At 37.9% G+C, this 19,438-nt stretch overlaps 1 protein-coding gene across 4 annotated transcripts in view; it reads right to left on the bottom strand.

Annotated features, from left to right (window-relative positions):
- AdamTS-A (ADAM metallopeptidase with thrombospondin type 1 motif A) overlaps positions 1-19,438 on the bottom strand; it is a 991,514-nt gene that overhangs the window by 971,291 nt on the left and 785 nt on the right. For all 4 annotated transcript variants that reach the window (XR_011334233.1, XM_069836834.1, XM_069836835.1 and 1 more), the window contains exon 1: positions 18,960-19,438. This exon is cut by the window's right edge and continues 785 nt beyond it. Coding sequence is in view for 3 of the 4 variants with exons in the window: in XM_069836834.1 (XP_069692935.1) it covers positions 18,960-19,257 (298 nt within the window). In the remaining variant the exon portion in view is untranslated. The remainder of the gene's footprint in view (positions 1-18,959) is intronic.

Here is a 19,438-nt window from a genome sequence, read left to right as displayed (position 1 = left end):
CATCCGTCGACTGGTACAGATACCGAGACCAATCGGTGCGCCTTGCGTACGTCGCAGCTACGTCACACCGCACTAGCAGGATTGCATGAACTGAAAACGTTGGTCGTGAGTGGTCCGTCCCAGTGGAAGGTAATGTTTGTTTTCAGAACACTACCTGCTCGCAGCCCTCTTCCCTCACTCCCCCCACCCTCACGCAAGCACTGTAACGGTCGTGCAATGGTCGCCAAGCGCAGAGATTGGTCCCCGTATCTATACTTTAACGTCTTACTAATAAACCGTGTATAGATTTTATATAAATAAATTCTTTACGTCTCACAAATTCACAATGTGTAAACTACTCGTGTACGACTTTTCAAGGAAGAATTCGATCTGATGGTTTGGGAGTTTCCTTTGTTAATGTGAATATTAGCACGACATTATTAATTACACAAATTTATTATTAAAAATTAATTTTATTTATGTAAAAACGTCCACTATGAAATATATCGTAACATTGATCTTATATTGTTATGTATCCGTATGATTCATTGATTCTAGTTCACGTTAACACTTCGTTTAAAAACTGAAAATTGTATTAGTCGACACGTTAAAAGTGTTAAAATTTAAAATAGGTTATGTACCTTAGACAGACAGCCCGTTTCGACGCCGGTGCTGCGTCATCTTCTGTGTCCTACGAACTACTGTTGTTCCTGCTGATCTTGAATTCTGCCATTTGCATTAGTCAGTTGTAGAGATGGGGGTGTGTTGCTTTTATGTTGGGGGCTGGTTGTTTGTGTGTTATGTATTATGATATCGAATAATGTGTGGGTATTGAACTGTAATTGTGTATTAAGTATATGTTGTGGGTGTGTTATAGTATGTTTGTATATCTCGTATTGTTCTAACATGTTTAACTGTGGACTTTTTGGTGTGATGTGTAGAATTTCCATATCTGTCTCTATATTATTGTAGTCGTGATTATTGTTGATATATTCTGCGTAATTTGAAGTGATGTAGGGTTTGGTTATAGCTTTAATGCGTTCATTATATCGTGTTTGAAAGGATCTTCCTGTCTGTCCTATGTAAAGATGTGGGAAGCTGCTTGCATTTTAGTTTGTAAACGCCAGATCAATCATATTTATTTGTGTGTTTGATGTGATTATTTAGATATTTCTGTGTTGTGTTATTTGTTTTATATGCTATCTTGTATTTTAGTTTTCTGACTAAAGTTGCGATTTTGTATGTATTGGTATTGTGATACGTTAATGTTATGTATTTATTATCACGTGGTGTTTATGTTGGTTTGTTCTGTTTTTGTTTTGCCTTTTTTTTATTAGTGTGTCTATCATGTTAGGGTTATAATCGTTGTCTTATGCTGTATATTTTATTGTGTTTGGTTCTTCAGTGTAGTTGTCATTGTTCATTGTTATGTTAATTAATCTGTGTGTCATTGTACTGAAAGCTGCATGTTTATGTTGTATGGGATGGTTTGATGAATTGTGTATGTGTGTTGTGGTTGTGACGAATGCAAATGGCAGAATTCAAGATCAGCAGGAACAACACTAGTTCGTAGGACACTGAAGATGACGCAGCACCGGCGTCGAAACGGGCCGTCTGACTAAGGTACATAACCTATTTTACATTTTAACACTTTTAACGTGTCGACTAATACAATTTTAAGTTTTTATAACCATATGACTTTAATTCTCTCACCATCCCTGTCTCTGTCACTAACAAACTCTCACACACATACACAGAAATTGATACTCATACCTTGAGAGCCAAGTTATGAGTTGCTATTATCATTTTCTCTTGTATGTCAATTCAATATTTTTTTTTTATTTCCATGATATAACATCTATGTTAAATTTCTATATATCGATACTATTTTGCATTTGTAATTAAATAATTAAGAAAAAGAGGTACGTTTTGAGGGAAATCCGTTATTGAAACGTCCTTCCCTTTGGAATATATTACTGACACAAGAGGTTAAATTACTGCGCCGGCAAGCACTATTTCCTACACTAATCAATTCTCTGTGGTATAATGTTCACCAGAGTAAATTTTCTGGCATATATTAACAATTCTATTTTAAAAATGTGAACGTGTTGGCCCTGTGACATCACGGCAGCAGGGAAGAGGATTGGGTTGAGGTGACACTTGCTAGAAATAAACCGTCTCCCCCACACGCACGTGAATCAGAGCAACCCCTTCTTCACTTTATGAACTACTCTCCGGTGATTCATTCTCTTTTTTTATTGAAAGGGAATGAGGCTCCATATTTTACTCTCGTAACACCCCATCATGTTGGGTGTTGCATTGGCTCCAAATCATTTTTGAAATATAGAAAAAGACGAAAATTCCTTTAATTAATTTCACACACTTTCAGCTTCGTAATTACAAAGGCAGCATCAATCAATATATCATGACGCCGAAACAAAACAACACAACATCAAAATGTTTTTTAATGTTATGTTTTATTTAACGACGCTCGTAACTGCAGAGGTTTTATCAGCGTCGCCGGATGTGCCGGAATTTTGTCCCGCAGGGATTCTTTTACATGCCAGTAAATCTACTGACATGAGCCTGTCGCATTTAAGCACACTTAAATGTCATCGACCTGGCCCGGGATCGAACCCGAAACTTGGGCATAGAAGGCCAGCGCTATACCAACTCGCCAACCAGGTCGACAACATCAAAATAAATATCAAGTTTTGTTGCATTGATCGTATGGGTCCGGCTGTTAAAAGCAGTTGTTTCCAAGTTTCTATCCACATTTAAGTTTATGTAATCCAAACATTTATATGACACTAGTAAACTTGAAAGTCACATGTTTATAATTCCACAAAGGTTCTAGTTATAATGTACCTACAATGCAAAATGCCCTGGACTTTCAGAATATAAGCAAAACAATATTATCGAATCCAAAATTAAACACACAAAACATTTGATTTACGCACAAATATATCTAAAAATATTTACTAAAGAGAATTAAAACATCAGTATCGAGATGATGGAATATAATGCCATTAAACCACTCAAGGGCTACATTTAATTCTCAAACGTAACATTATTTCATTTCTGACACCTTATGAACTACTTATTACTTTATGCTCGACCATGCCGAAATGTAGTAATTATACACCTAGTAGCAGACCTTTAATGCATGTCATTAAAGTACACCTACTCATTAAAGATCAGGTCTTTCAGCCAATGACGACTCAGGTTACAACTGTTCAGCCAATGACAGGTCAGCTTTCTACCGTTATAAAACCGCAAGTATCGATTATTCTCGGATATGCAATCGAAAGAGAATTAGCGAAAAGTCACGGAGGCTGGAAATCCAATACTGTCGCTATGTTCTGTTACTATAATAATTAGCGTTAATTGTAAATAATATTCAAATAAATTCAATTTGAAATCTCGTTTTTCAATGTCTAATTTAATCTCAATGTTATCTCTGTAGGTTCTTATGGCCTAGCAAGGTCAATGTGAACATCTGTTCCTCGGAAAAAATCAATACTTTCGCGTCTGCGCACATCTCACAACATACGGGACATTCGTCAAGGTCAGATACAAAGAAAATTAATAATATCAAGTTAGAAATATGGTCGAGCATAAAAAGTCGTATGAAACTCGCCTATAATGGTAATTAAGAAGCTCGTATGAAAATTATGAAACTCGCTTGCGCTCGTTTCATAAATATCCATACTCGCTTCTGAATTACTTTCATTATAGGCTCGTTGCATAATGTACTATTATTTTCATAAATGGACTGATTAGTCGCGGTGGAAAATTTCGAAACAATAGTTATAGTACTTTTTTGAGAATAATATAACTAAATTTAAAATATGCAAGTCCACCGCTGTCGAGTAACAGTTAGCATGCTTGATCGTGAAACGAGCGCGCCCGGGTTCAAATCCTGGTTGAGGTTTTTTCGAGGTTTTCCCTCAACCCAATAAGAGCAAATGCTGAGTAACTTTCGGAGCTGGACCCTGGACTCAATTCGCCGTCATTATCACCTTCATCTCATTTATACGCTAGATAATCGTAACTGTTGGTAAAGCTTCATAAAATAACCAATTAAACAAAAAGATGCAGATTAAAAACAACTCGCATTATAGTGTTTAACGAAAACGTCAATTTAAAAGCGAAAATGAGCATTTAGGGTTGTAGAATAGAAGTACATACTCTATTTAGCACATTGTTCAGAACTGAATATTTAACTCAAATTCTTGAAATCTAAGATAGAATAAAAAGACGTTTTAATGTCCTGCTCATCCTTAGGGTATAGATCCTAATTGCTTAAACTTCATTTGGATGAAATGTAGATTTAAGATTAAAATATACAAGGTTTTATCCTTAACTGGCAGTGAGTGAAATCCTAGGATATGTCAATGTGTTAGGTCCTTCTCTATCTTCATCTCTCACGTTCTACTACTGTATATGCACGCACACACGCAGAGGAAGCATTCAGTTGACGATAAAGAAATGTATGGCATTTATAAATCTTTACAGCCAAGGCCTAAAACTGAATAACATTACTATCGTGCTATTTTAATGTTCACGAAGCCAAATAGTACCACCGGTAAGCTACAGACTACAGACTTCAAGCGGGGTTTGCACAAGGCTCCAGGGTGCACTCAACTCTTCACGGAGGCAAAAATGTCAGAAACATATCTCCTCCTAGCACCGACGTCAAGAAAGAGTGGAAGCTCTACCTTTCATAGGATTTAGGCGAACTCTCTATGTGAAGAAGTAATAATAATTAAACGCCGCACTTATCGCTGAAGTGCTTGTACTGAGCTACAATAATAGACTATCTTTCAAATAACAATGAATGGATGATGTGTGCTGTGTAACGATTATGATAATTCTAAATCTGAGTAAACTATTGTTATCTTCAGAGTCATCAGAGGGTGCAAGGCAGACTCTCGATACAAAAAGGGGAAAGTACCTCTTCCACAATCTTCCATACTGAATCCATAACTTGAACGTAATTAAGAAGCGAGTATGGATATTTATGAAACGAGCGCAAGCGAGTTTCATAATTTTCATACGAGCTTCTTAATTACCATTATAGGCGAGTTTCTTACGACTTTTTATGTTCGACCATATCTCTAACTTGATATTATTAATTTTCTTTGTATCTGACCTTGACCAATGTCCCGTATGTTGTGAGATGTGCGCAGACGCGAAAGTATTGATTTTTTCCGAGGAACAGATGTTCACATTGACCTTGCTAGGCCATATGAACCTACAGAGATAACATTGAAATTAAATTAGACATTGAAAAACGAGATGACAAATTGAATTTATTTGAATATTATTTACAATTAACGCTAATTATTATAGTAACAGAACATAACCTTCTGCGACAGTATTGGATTTCCAGCCTCCGTGACTTTTCGCTAATTCTCTTTCGATTGCATATCCGAGAATAATCGATACTTGCGGTTTTATAACGGTAGAAAGCTGACCTGTCATTGGCTGAACAGTTGTAACCTGAGTCGTCATTGGCTGAAAGACCTGACCTTTAATGTGTAGGTGTACTTTAATGACATGCATTAAAGGTCTGCTACCAGGTGTATAATTACTACATTTCGGCATGGTCGAGCATAAAAGTCTTTTATTCGCCCTTTCCCGAAGAGTATCATGTCATTACTTGCGTTGCGATATAATTCGTATAATCACTGCATGATTTGCCACTCTAAAATTCCTACGTCTTTAAATGACATTTTTTGGCTTATACGTGAACCCTACCGAGACTAAACTTCACAAGCTGCTATTGGCTATAAATACACAGAGAGAGAGAGAAACTTCGTTTATTGAAGTATTTTGCGATCAATTGAGAACGCTTCTGCTTCTACACATTCACCCCATCCGCGACTAAATATGTTTTCAGCCAGTTGCTAATGGTTGAAGTAACTACATCGATTTCAATCTGTTTTCAAAAAAGTTAATTTAATTAACTCTTCTATGCGGAATTCTTATGTCGAATTTTGGTAAAGAATTTAGTCAAAATAAAAAATTGTCTAATAAAAGCAGGTACATATGGATGGCTAAGACGCGATATCTCGTAGGCAGGTGAATCAAAAACCTGTTTTAAAAATTACTTTTTCACGAAATAGACACACACACACACACACACACACACACACATATATATATATATATATATATATATATATATATATATATATATTTCTGCTTTGCAAAAAAAATCTACTGGAGGAAAAAATATTAGTTAACTGTCCAAATTTGTGAACATAATAATCTAGTCAGTTTAAATAAAAATGCAGTTAAATTAAATGATGATTTTTGTAGATGCGAAGTATCATTTCTTAGCCATCGATATACAAATAAACATTCAGACTACAATTGCGTGTTTACTTCAACGTTACCCCGGACTCATGTCACCGGCATTATCGCCTTCATCTCATTCAGACACTAAATAACCAAAGATGTTGATAAAGCGTTGTAAAATAGCCTACTAAAAAAAAATTCAACGTTCAGTAACAGGATGAAGATTTTTACTGACGATAACACGTGACTCTGCATGCGCGAAAGTGCTCTCAACTCAGTAGCCTTCGTACTTGACGGTCACGATAGCAAAGTAAATCAGCAAGTGTTCTTTGTTCACTCCTCGCACAATCGTATGCACAAATTTTCTGCGAAGGAATATTTGCAATTTTAGTGTACTCATCGATAGAGAAATTCCGCGTAGCTGTAGAGTAAATTTTGATCGTATACATTACTAACAGGGCGAAAAATAATCCTGTTCGTAAAATGCATAGCGAAACAACTCAAGAACCACTATTCCGTCAAAACGTTTATATTTCCCTCAGTGCAACTGACAAAAAGACGAACCTCTCCGTACACGTAATGAAGATTTGAAGGAATAATATCGTGCTTTCTGATAATAACGTTTAAAATTTACGATTAAATATTATCGGTTATTTCCCAGGGATATTAATATTTAGTGGGAAATTTAAGGAAATGATTTTCACTTTACATACAAACAAGTAGCACGACTGGAGCTGCAATATTCCTACGTTGCTCACAAGGGAAGGGTTTCGGCTCGAACACGAATTTTTGGTTAAAAATTTGTTCAGACGCTTACCTCACAATATTGATGAAGACCGTAAAAGCATTCATTTGTGTAACTCTCCGTCTGGTTGGTATTGGTCAATACACTTCTTTAAAAATGTAATCTACATGAGGATTCTCTACAAAATGCATGAAACAGCATGGAGCAAAGCAATAAGCACAACACACAGAAGCAACACCTGAACAATCTTCTGAACCACACTCCAGTGCTGAAAAATCAAATGCCACATGAATTACATTTTTGAAATCCAAGACTTGTTCACAATCCACGTAACCAGCTGACTGCCAGGAATACTGAAGCATAGGGCGGTATACTGGAGCAGACAACTGGTTATGAATAACAGAGTGCATTTTCATTATAAACACTCGATTTCCCAAGTTAAGTTCTGGATTCTCACCAAGAGTCCTTATGCAATCTGTTATCCTCCGAGCATATATTTTGTATTGTCTAAGGAAATAGATATTCAGAGGCTGGATATATTTAGTTTTTTAGGTGGAATGATCATACATTCCATGTCCTAGCCTTGGAATGTTTCATTTATTAAGGTTGCGTCCTTGTGCGCATTCAATGACTCACACAACAATGTACACTTTTGATTAGCTGCAATATTTTCAGACAGAACGTTGGAGAAAAATGTTCTTAAATGGGCTTTAGACATTTTACCACTCGTACTAGCTTCTAGGCTAGGCTAGGCTTACGGGTAAGGTGTCCCATCTCCTTAACTTGTGCAGTGCTGTCCCCACCCCTCAACTTGTACAGTGCTCTAACAGACAAACCACACATTACACAAACGAATGCTTTTGGGAGCTTTACAGAGATGAAAAGATGGGCCTGTATACAAATTTTGGATACGAAATTCCTGTTCGAGCCGAAACCCTTCCCTTGTCAGGGGACAATAACATTTTAAGTTATTTTCTGTTAGTAATAAAGTGCTCCAAATGAGCTTTGCACTCTTCCTGAGCAATTTCATACTCTAAAGCGGCGAGAATTGACTCCCTTTATCTCTCCTCAGGTCATTTTGAACGCAACTTAGCAAAACCTTTCCAAACCCTCAGCTTATAGAAAGCCAAGTCCATGTCCATTACTTTCGGACAGTTTACAAAATTTATTGCACACAAATTTTCTTGAAATTGCTAGAACTTACATTAGTGACATGAACAGCGATCTTTTCTCACGTCAATTTTTTTCTCTACATTGACAGTGCTTCAATTCTGGAGAGAGTTACGAGTGGGTATGTTACTAACTGGTCGCTCAATGGGAATAAATAAACTTCTGAAATGTCGGTCTTCAGTTTAGGTGAGGAGTGACCTTAGAATGGGGATAAGATTTACACACAGCGTCTCTCCAGTCTGTTCTTTACGGCTGTCGCCGCTTGCCCATTCCCATCCTCCATCTCTTTCAGTCTATAGTCCGCATCGGTTACATTCTTCTGCTTCATCAATGCTTTTACAAAAGTCCTTTTCTTTTGGAAATCATTAATATTTTCCTAGTCTCATCTACTTCGTTCCACTGATGTATTAAGTGAAAGAATATTTTACACAAGTTGAACAATGTTTTCAGAGACATTCATGGATATTTCACTACAAAAAATATCAGTTAACAGTTGTCGCTCGACAGCGCTGCTCGCTAAGGCAAATGTCACTATAATTTCATTATCTCTCATACATAAAAATGGATTTTGACATTTTTCACATGCCGTCTGAACGTACACCATATCCGGAGTTCCGAATTTATTGATCACATTTCCCTAAGAGGCCTTAGGTTGCACTCGTGTTGTATCAGTCAACGCGAAACTCACTATTATGATTTAATGACCGGAATTTAGAAAATTTTATAGGCATACCGAACTGACGTGGACGATATTGGTTAGTTGCGGCCTAATCTTGAAATCACGCATTAGTTGCGGCCCGGTTATTTGAAATATATGTGCGAATTGCGGCCCGGTTATTTGAAATATATGTGCGAATTGCGGCCCACCATTTTGATGTATACACACGAGTGGCGATCAACTTAGCAATCATTTAGCGTTATCAAGTACTGAGGTGAAGTTGGTTAAGTAGTCTCCCCAAAACTTATGATTTTTATCATGCTGTCTTAAAACTGTTTACAATTTAGGCATGGCAAAATATGTCTGTAGTTCGGAGTCGTAGACGCGATCAAACACAGAACGCGAACGGTGTGCAACTGGAGCTTGCCTTGAAATTGATCGTAATTATCGCAGTTGAAGGATCGATATGTATGTAATTAGGCTAAACAGATTATTTCTTTTATTAAACTATGTGCTAATTATGAATAAAAACGTGTGGCAATGCTACAAATAAGTACATTGTTCAAACAAATTAACACATGTCTACGAAATAATATTTTAAACGATTTTGTCAATAAAGAAGTAGTAAACAGTTAGGGTGCTATTCATAGACATTTTGCTAGCCCGCTCTACGAACGTGCTAAACTAGCCCCTGCTATCGAGTGATTACTTGTACAGGATTCATATCATATAACACTAACACAAGTTTATGAATACGAAAAACGCTAGTTCGCTGATCATCCAACGGAAGCCAGCCCTAAGAATGTCTATGAATATGGCCCTTACTGATTTTCTAGGAAAAAGTGTGTTCTGAGAGCGATTACGTTTCATAGAACAAAACGATCGTTATTAATGTGAAAGGTACTCCAAAATATTAATTTATGTTTATTTTAATGCACTGCTGAAAACACTAACTACAGTATATCAGTACGCTTACAATATAAAGAAGTAAACAGCCCGGATATAAATTCAATTCTCTCTTTACCTATAAACATTTCGAGTGGCCATAACTCACCTACAGTCTATGTGGAGGAGAATTGATTACACCTGGAGCGACGGTGTAGCAAACTCAAGTGCGCCTAGGCTACCAAAAAGAGGTGATTTGAATACCTGTGATTTTATCGCTGTGACAGGTTTTCCGCTCGTTCAGACTGTGACTACAAGTCTAAAATCACAGCTCCGAGAAATTGTCATCTCTGCCCAATATGCGACTCACAGCGAAGACGATTGATGTACAGTAGTAGGCCTATATGTGACAGGTCCAGAGTCCAGACAATTGCAAGTCAGAAGATTGGCGTTGAGGACAACATAACTGGGATCTAATTAATTTTCGTCCCACTCAAAAGGTTAACGTCGACATCTCTAATACTGAGGACAAACACTCTCTAGTCTTCCACAAATTATGCACTTAATCATTCGTAAACATTCCAGGATGAATATACGCGCCCACACATAGCGATAACACAGCTGAGGTTGCATCGTATTTTGTTTTCGGTTGTTCATTATTGTTGATATAAGACATGGTACCGGTATATCAACTCAATTCACAAAAGAGCGATAAACATCTGTCGGCTCGTGATGAGAAACATTGGGGCTATTCCATCTCAAATCGACCGAAATATAGAGAAAATTGACCTTGCAATTTTTAAATACAATGAAACTTTTTCTGTCCGTATACAACTATGATACAATGCTTTGTGCAAAGTTTGAGGCATCAGAACTTCATAGTGTTTAAATTAAAAATATTTTAATTTATCGTATTTTCATAAAATTAGCAACTTTAAACTGTTGTGGCTCCGAAGCCCTTTCACCCAATGATCAAAATCATGGTTTATTTTGATGCTGAAAAGTTAAAGTTTATATTGCTATGTAAACAGTTTTTCTTACTTTTTATGGAAATGGAGAAATTTAGGTTGTTCTTCATTAAGACGCCTTTGCCCACGAAAAAATATTCTTAAAATATATGGTTAGATACCGCATTGAAAGTACAAATAAACACGTATATTTACTGGTGCAACGTTAATAAGAAAGTATTGAAAAATCAAATAAAGAAAATAAATAGTACGCGCGTGAGCTAACCAGCTGACTGTGAGGCGGGAGCTAGCCTAGGCAAGCAAGGCCAGGAGACATAAACACGTGATGTTTCGTCTAGTAGCGCATAGCTGGGCTAGCTTTATCACAGGTTTTCATAAACACAGGAGTAAAATGACGCCCAATGCCCGCTTATCTTCATCTCTCGGCCAGTGCGAGCTGTGTTGCGTCTTTCAAGTCTAGGCGTGTGAAAATAATTTATTTAATACCCCCGAAACTTATTGCCGTGACACTAAGCAAACAATGCCGAATCCCTCTTAATAATGCAAGGTTTTTTCTCAATATTTTTTTTTACATTCTTACAAATGGGCAAAAGGCCTAAAAGTAAAATCAGATTATCTGTCTCTCTGTATGCAATAAAAATAAGGATTACTTCTTATCATAACCTACCAAATGTCAACTTCAAAATGAGCTCTCGTTCAATGTTCTGCAGTAAATGGTTCCAGAGTTCTGAGCGCTGAAATAGTTTTGTTTTTATAAAATACGCTAAATTTGTCGCTCAACAATACGAAAACCGTTTGATTTTCGATAGTATATTTTTGCAAATGCACTCTCCTCAGCACCTTTTATAAATAGGGAAAAAATTAGAGTACAAAAAATGCGAGGTTTTTTACTGATCGATTTAATTTGGAATAGCCCGTTGGTACCGGAGCTCTTCGTGGTTTATTCACAGATAAGTAGATGGCAGTGCAATCGAGTTCTAGAGGACTTAGAAATTTACAGACAGGAAACGGAGTTCCACAATCGCCAAGAATCACTTGAACACAAAAATCATACTGTAACAAAATGACAGTGATTTTTCCGGCGCTGTCAAAGTTCAGTCCTATGACGGCAAAACGCTGTCACACCCCACCTCTAACAAGAACCCACTGTGCTACGTGCTTACAGTACATCTTGAGTTGAGTGTTAATGTACACTCACCACAAATAAAAATGAACGAACTCTTTTTGGAGTCAAAATCAAAGTTCCAACGTGCGATTCACTCGTCGTTCAAAAGGTAAGTATGTGGCCTCTGAATATTCCTCACAACATTGTCTGGCTTAGTAGACAGAACTCTGGTCTCTGGGTTCAATCAAGCCTGTATTTTTATTGTATAATTTTTCATTCCCTGCGGTTTATCATTTATACACATCTCGTGTTTTGTTGTATAGCACACCATGAACACAACAAAATTTATAATTTATAAGAAAACTCTAGAAGTAAACTACGCTAGTAAAGTCTTTTCAAAGAGAGGACCATCTCCTGAAATGTCTGTGTATATCACAACGCGTTCTCCCCAACGCCTTGGAAGAAATAGCGTGTGCACTCCCTGCGACCATGGCAAATAATTCAGTATGACTGGAATGTCTGGCAGATAGGCCAGATTTCGAGATATTATCCAGTGAGATGGAAGATGGACTTTCTAGTTAATATGTGGTTTTTTAAGTCAGTTTAATATTTTGTGCCACAGTTATGGTTTTGGTTGTAAAATAGTGATTTCCTTCTTAGGTTCCTATGCGAGTTCTTAAAATGCACGAATTTAATTTAAGAGCATACATTCACTATATTACTTTTGAAAAAAATCATATATCTCAAATTTGGGAACTCTCGATTAGAATTCAAACATGCTGTTCAAGAGCTAGAACAAAGCGCTCTAATGCAGCGGTCATAAGCACAGGGCACATTCGGGCTAGTATCTCTTACCCGCGGATAAGAGACTATATTACTTTTGAAAAAAATCATATATCTCAAATTTGGGAACTCTCGATTAGAATTCAAACATGCTGTTCAAGAGCTAGAACAAAGCGCTCTAATGCAGCGGTCATAAGCACAGGGCACATTCGGGCTAGTATCTCTTACCCGCGGATAAGAGACTGCACTATGGTGCATCCGTAGCTGCTGGCGGGTATGCTCTCTCCCTCTCTGCCTGCTGCACGACGGGGCATATGATGTTGCCCCGAATAGACCTGACCTGAAAACTAACGGATTACTAGGAAAGTTTTGTTTCAAAACCAAAGGAAAGAGTGGAAAAATGAGTCAATAATATCACAATAGACACGTTCTTTGAGTGTCATAAACCACGTGCTAGCAGTATTGAATGTTTTAAAGATATATTATAGGGTAAACACCCCGTGCGCCTCGCTACTGTTTGGAATACCTTGACAATGCTTTTCGTTATAGAGTGATTGGGAGCCACCGGCGTAGCTCAATCGGCTGAGGCACTTGCCTGTAGATCCGGAGTTTCATTCGGGTGTGGGTTCGATTCCCGTTTGGGCTGATTACCTGGTTGGGTTTTTTCATAGGTTTTCCCCAACCGTAAGGCAAATGTCAGGTAATCTGTGGTGAATCATCGCCTCATCTCGCCAAATTTTATCTCGCTATCACCAATCCCATCGGCACTAAATAACCTAGTAGCTGATACAGCGTCGTTAAATAACAAAGTAAAAAAGAAAATGGATTGGGCGTGGTGGTCCAGTATCCTGGCCTTCTAGGACACCTGATCTGAGAGCGTTAGATTTCTTTGTATGGGGACCGTAGTTTATGGTACTCCAGTCGCTCCAGCCGAAGGTCTTGTGATACGGGTCGTTGCTGCAGCTCATTGTCAGGCGGTCAATGAGTATGACGAAGTGCAGAGCCTATATCGAATCAGGAGGATCACATTTTGAACAAAATCTATAGTAATTTGTTTTTCATTTATGACTGTGGAATTACATTCATATGTTTCTTTGTATGTATAATTCTACAGTATTAAATTTAATTTTTGTTAACTATGGTTTGTTAAAATCAGTAAATTATAAATATTTTACAAGTAAATATTAAAGTAAGGTGATAAATATAGTTTTCAAATAAAAATAATTAACAGTGTATTTTGTGAACAATTGGTTTTTGATCTTTAATTGTTTAGTAGGGTTTACTCTGCAACTTTTGGAAATTTGTCAGCTGAATTTAGACTTGCCCTACTTTGTCATATTTCATTTTTTATATTCTTCATATTTTATATATTTTTATGTTTATATTCTTCATATTCTAAACCGCTATTCAGCTTTGTTACAACAGATACAGAATGTCGTAAAAATATACGTGTAATGTCGTGCAGGATTCTTGTGTTCATAATCGTCACTTCAGCTGCTCCTAGGTGGCAGATTTCTGCACTTTGACGTGAATGTCATACAAATTTATTGAAAGCAGAATTATTACAGAAAGAGAAAAGTTTATTGGGTATTTATATTCCAGAAGATCAAATTAACATAACGACAACAAGGAGTTACATGTTAAACCTTAGGTTTAAACGAAATAATTTTAAAACATTGCAGATAATGGAAACACACGCAGTGTTGCGTAGAAACATGTAAGCGTAACCTTCAGATTTGGATCACGTCTGTACCGAATTTTTTACTACGTAACATTCGATGCGATAGACTACTTCAATTCTGTCATTAAATATTCAGCGAAAACTGAGCAACTTTAATTGAAATTACCCTTTCACACATGAGAAATACAATGCCAGAATATCTAAATCAGTTATAAGTAAGTTTCATGAAATAACAGACTTCATATCAAACTTGTTTTGTGTTATTGTTACGCAGTTCTCTATGTTGCTCGGTTTATGACCATGTTTTTATTTATGGTTTATTTAACGACGCTCACAACTGCCGAGGTTAAATAAGCGTCGCCGATGTGCCGGAATTTTGTCCCGCAGGAGTTCTTTTACATGTCAGTAAATCTACTGCCATGAGCCTTTCATAATGTCGGGTTTTCTTCATGTGAGGAATGATGCTCAAAATAATAAATAAATTATAGTTTATTTAACGTCGCTCGCAACTGCAGAGGTTATATCAGCGTCGCCGGTGTGCCGGAATTTTATCCCGGAGTTCATTTACATGCCAGTAAATCTACTGACATGAGTCTGTCGCATTTAAACACACTTAAATGCCATCGACCTGGGCCGGGATTGAACCCGCAACCTTGAGCATAGAAGGCCAGCGCTATACCGACTATGCTATCCAGGCCGACTAATGGTGCTCAATGACGGTTGGCAAGTCGCTTGCTTCAGAAATTCGTAGGCCAACCAATACATATTTATGAACTTAAAAATTTAGCATAGAAATTTTGTGAAATTTAAAATCATCTACCCAACTCATTGTGAAAAAAATTAATTTAAAAAGCTATTCGTTTAAAAACAACTCGTTTATTAATACAGTGAAACCTTTCATTTACGGTCATCGAAGGGACGTAACAATCTGTCCGCATCTGGGAGGTGTCCTTAATTGGGAGGGAGGCTCCCCAATCTAAGAGTAAATTTATAATATGCATTATCAATCCCTTCTCGCTTTAAATGAAATGTGTTACTGTAGTTTAATTCTAAATACAGTCTACTGTACTACAGTAAATTCTTTGAAACTTTGAATTGCAGTAGGTAAGACCGAAAAAGGAAAATGCAGTATTGTGCAAGGCAATTTTATTCTAGATCTACAGTTATGCAGTACTGTAATTTACAGTTTTCAAGTTAAACTTCACTTTCAGGTGCCATGCCTCTCGAAACAGTACAACTGATTGAAGTGAAGAGAGTAATCCTATTAACCCTATCATGTGTCGAATACAATTTCACGATCGCGGAAACCTTGGACCCATCAGACAGGTTAAATTGTATGACTTTGTTTATCCACCCGCTTCCAGCTAACAAGGGGTAGCCGGCGGCGCTACGGGTAGCCTACGAGACTCTTATTGTCTTCTTTCATGTTAAAGAATTTCTGTACAGTTCTCAAAACTAAATTTTCCATTTTTGTAACACATTATGTCTTGAAATCCAAGTTCTGTTCGCAGTCAGGAGGTAAAGCAAGCTTTAGGACTGTGAAACAGCTGTCCGTGTCCGTGTTTGAGAGTGTTCGTGAACGAGAGTTAAATTCATCATTATTCCTATATTATTTCAGTTGGGACATAAAAATCTGTCCGCATATGAGGAGTGTCCGTATCTTGGGGGTGTTCGTAAGGAGAGGTTTCAATGTACAGACAAGTTATAATTCACCAGAAGTTTAGAGAAATAGAAGACATTAAAGGGATATACCGGTTTGTAATTTTTTGACAAGTTTTCTTATATTAGTACATTAGTGGACACCATTAATCAATAAGAATTCACATGTCGGTGCAGAACGTACCGGAGGGCGGAGATGCGAATCGAGTTGGAGCTCCGTTTGGCCTCTCAGACGGCACGCGAAGGGACTTGAATGTGTAATTACAGGGACAGCTAGTGACAGGAATTAACAACACCTCACGGTGTCGCACATTCCATTCCCTTACTTAAGTGCTTAAAATACGAATCAAGTTGTTTAGTTTTTTTTTTTTTTTCATTAACGTACCTTGCAAACAAACACTGAATTGCAGTCTCATTCTAAGAAAGGGATGTAGGTCTAAGTTACACACTTTATTCGCATATTACTTCTGAAGTTTATTATTCCATACATAAATATAAATAGTAAGTTAATGAAGATAAACTCTTTAATAGCACTTTCCCCCAAATTTCTCTGAAACAAATATTTGTGAGTCTCAATATAATGCTTGTTACAGAAAGCCAAAATTTTGCCGTGTCAGGTATTTATAACAAAACTTCAGTGACATGAACCATGTTTGTATGGGTCTCATACAAATGCATCATGCCACTTGCGGCCGAGGAGGCACAGATCGGTTAAATGACAGTATGAACGGATTCGTCAATAAATAACAGAAGACGGGCATTTTAAAACGAAGAGGTTTCTGTTAATAGATAAATTTGTGACCCGAGATGAATCTCAAGACACGTCACTCGTAACCGACAGACTAGGCCTATTGTCTTCCTTGTAACAAACCATTTCAATAAAGAACTATGTGTCAAGTCCTGCCCGCTGGCCGGCATGTGGTTCTATCATTGTATTTCTTTCGTGGAGTCGACACAACCAATATTTTCGAAACTCCTCGAAAGAAAGACAGGATTTCACTCTATTTCAGGACTCGGGAATATGTTTCCTTACGAAAGAGTGAAATAGTTTACAAAGATGGTACCCTGGCGAGAAATGGAAATAAGTGGGTCATATTATAACATTGTTTTAAGTGGACGAGTATTCGGAGAAGTCCAGACAACGGTGTGGACAACCTTGTACATTCGGTCTGCAGACACGTAAGCAGAATCACTCGCGAATGCATCTCTGTAAACATGGGCCTCTCTTTTCTTCTCCAGCATCACAATGAACAACGAATTTATTGTACATAAAATGACTTACATATTCATTGGGCAGACGTGTCCGAAGCTCGTGCACGCACGTACGCAACTGAACCTTTCACCTGTCACAAGTTCTGAATTTCCTTGCATTTATATCGCGACGCTCCGCGTGTTACGCCAATGATGCACACAGTAGTTCACGATGTTGACACATTCTGTTAAATCAGTTTATAGCGCCACAACGTGAACGTAATCCCGCGCCGTGTCTGTCCAGTCAGCGCATCTGCGGCCTTGAACCTCCGATGTGAACTTCGGAAACACTCCCGTTTACACTTCCACCGAGAGTGATTTCATTTCCGAGCAATACCCCTACGCTCGCGAGGGGAGTGAATCGTGGCAGTGCGTACATATTAGAGGCGGGGAGATTCTCAACGATGAGCCGTCTCGTGCGGTAATTCGAATAGTCGGTTGATACTTTCCCAACATAGCAACTTTTACACTAGTTGAAGCAGTAACTACAGAGACGGACTAATAGCAAATGCATAATAGCTGTTCTGACACGGCGAAAATACAATGTGCGAAATGAGTTTATCTTGGGGTTTAGGGAGGAATGGAGAACACAGATACTGTATATAAAAATATAGATTCCGTCTGTACGCTACTTCCCTGTGTTAAACGTGTTATGCAACTAACTTACTACAATCCAAAAGCAGAGAGAGATTAAACGAACATCAGAGAAAGAACTGAGGTAAGGAAAAAAGGAGAAGTAAAGAAATATGAAAAATGTCAGACAATTAAGGGAGGACAAAAGAAAATATAGCAAGGCAAGGAAGGACAGCGGAAAGAGAGAAACAAGATGTTATACGAATAGGAACTAAAGGAACAGAAAGACAAAAGAGAACACAATAAAATGGGAAAACAGAAGGAAATGGAAGTAGCAACATTTGATAGATAAGGAAGAAGAATAAAGAGAAAATATAAAATAAGACGGAATGAATGAGAAGGAACAATGAAGGAAAAGTTAAAGGAGAAGTAAACCAGTTAGCGAAGGAAATGAAAAAGATAAGGGGAGAAACAAAAATGATAGTAATAAACGAAACGGAATGAAAGGAGAGAAATGAGATGAGAGGAACGGAAAACTGCAGTGGTAATGATAGAGGGAGAGACAGTAGAAAGAAAAAGAAGATAATAATGGGGAGCAAGAAGGGAAGAAAGATTTAAAAAATGGGGAGAAACAATGAAAGAAGAAAAAGAGACATGGTATGTAGACAGAAAACGTGAAGAAGGAGAAAACGAGGAATATTTCAAACGGAGAAAGAATAAACATGAAAGGAACGAAAACACACGGCGAGAGAAAAAAGAACAAGAAAATGTATACATTGTTAGTCCGCCATTAGGAAAACCACGCTGTCACATCATAACTGTAATTCATCATTCACGGTAAGTTTGTATTACTCCATTATAATTTGAATATATCTGTACAAAACGTAGAAAGCTACAATAATGTACAAAAATACTGTTAGCAGATGGAACATCAGTAGCAAGTACTACAAAGACGCCCCAGTTGACCGTTAACCATCAGGTAACTTGACGAGTATCCAGCATAGGTCTTGACCATCGTGCTTGCCATGTTATTGTTAACGTTTCAATCCTACTCCTGGGAAGACAACTGCAAAACTTGCTGTACTTGACAGTAGTATAAACGGAAGAAAATGGCACAAATCCAATGGGGAAGAACTCAATTGAGCATTGGATTACAACAGCCAACATCTAGCATTCGCAAACACAAACGCACTCACCGGAACCCTTGATGTAGTCGTCCAATTTCTCGTTCAGCAACGTCGCCGTCGAAGTGACGATATCCAAGCCTTCTCTCGAGGTGTAGATGGTCGCGATGTCCTCGTTCTGATTCCTGCGCGACTTCGAGTCGGAAGTCCTGAGTTCGAATCCTCTTTGGGGCGGGGTCGAGGCGGTACTTCTGGAACTGAACACGCCGGCACCCACGCCGGTCCACAAGAGAGCGATTAGCACGATCAGCAGAATTATAGCGACCACAGCCGCTACACCGACAGCCTTCTGGCCCAGACGCGAAGTCATCGTGTTTTTATTCGGGCACACACAAGTTTTCTGTCCTCCGTAATACACCGCGGTATGTAAAAAAGTGTTGGTATCTCGCTCGCAGCGTCACACCTGGAAACACAGATTGAAGTCTGTTTGTGGTACGAGTTTTCTTCGGAGTTCTACAACGGAGAAATTAATTCGTGTATGCCGAAACCTA

Source organism: Periplaneta americana, chromosome 10 (assembly GCF_040183065.1).
Source record: "Periplaneta americana isolate PAMFEO1 chromosome 10, P.americana_PAMFEO1_priV1, whole genome shotgun sequence".
NCBI lineage: Eukaryota > Metazoa > Arthropoda > Insecta > Blattodea > Blattidae > Periplaneta > Periplaneta americana.
The sequence above is the reverse complement of the archived record's forward strand: the minus strand, read 5'-3'. Positions and strand labels throughout refer to the sequence as shown.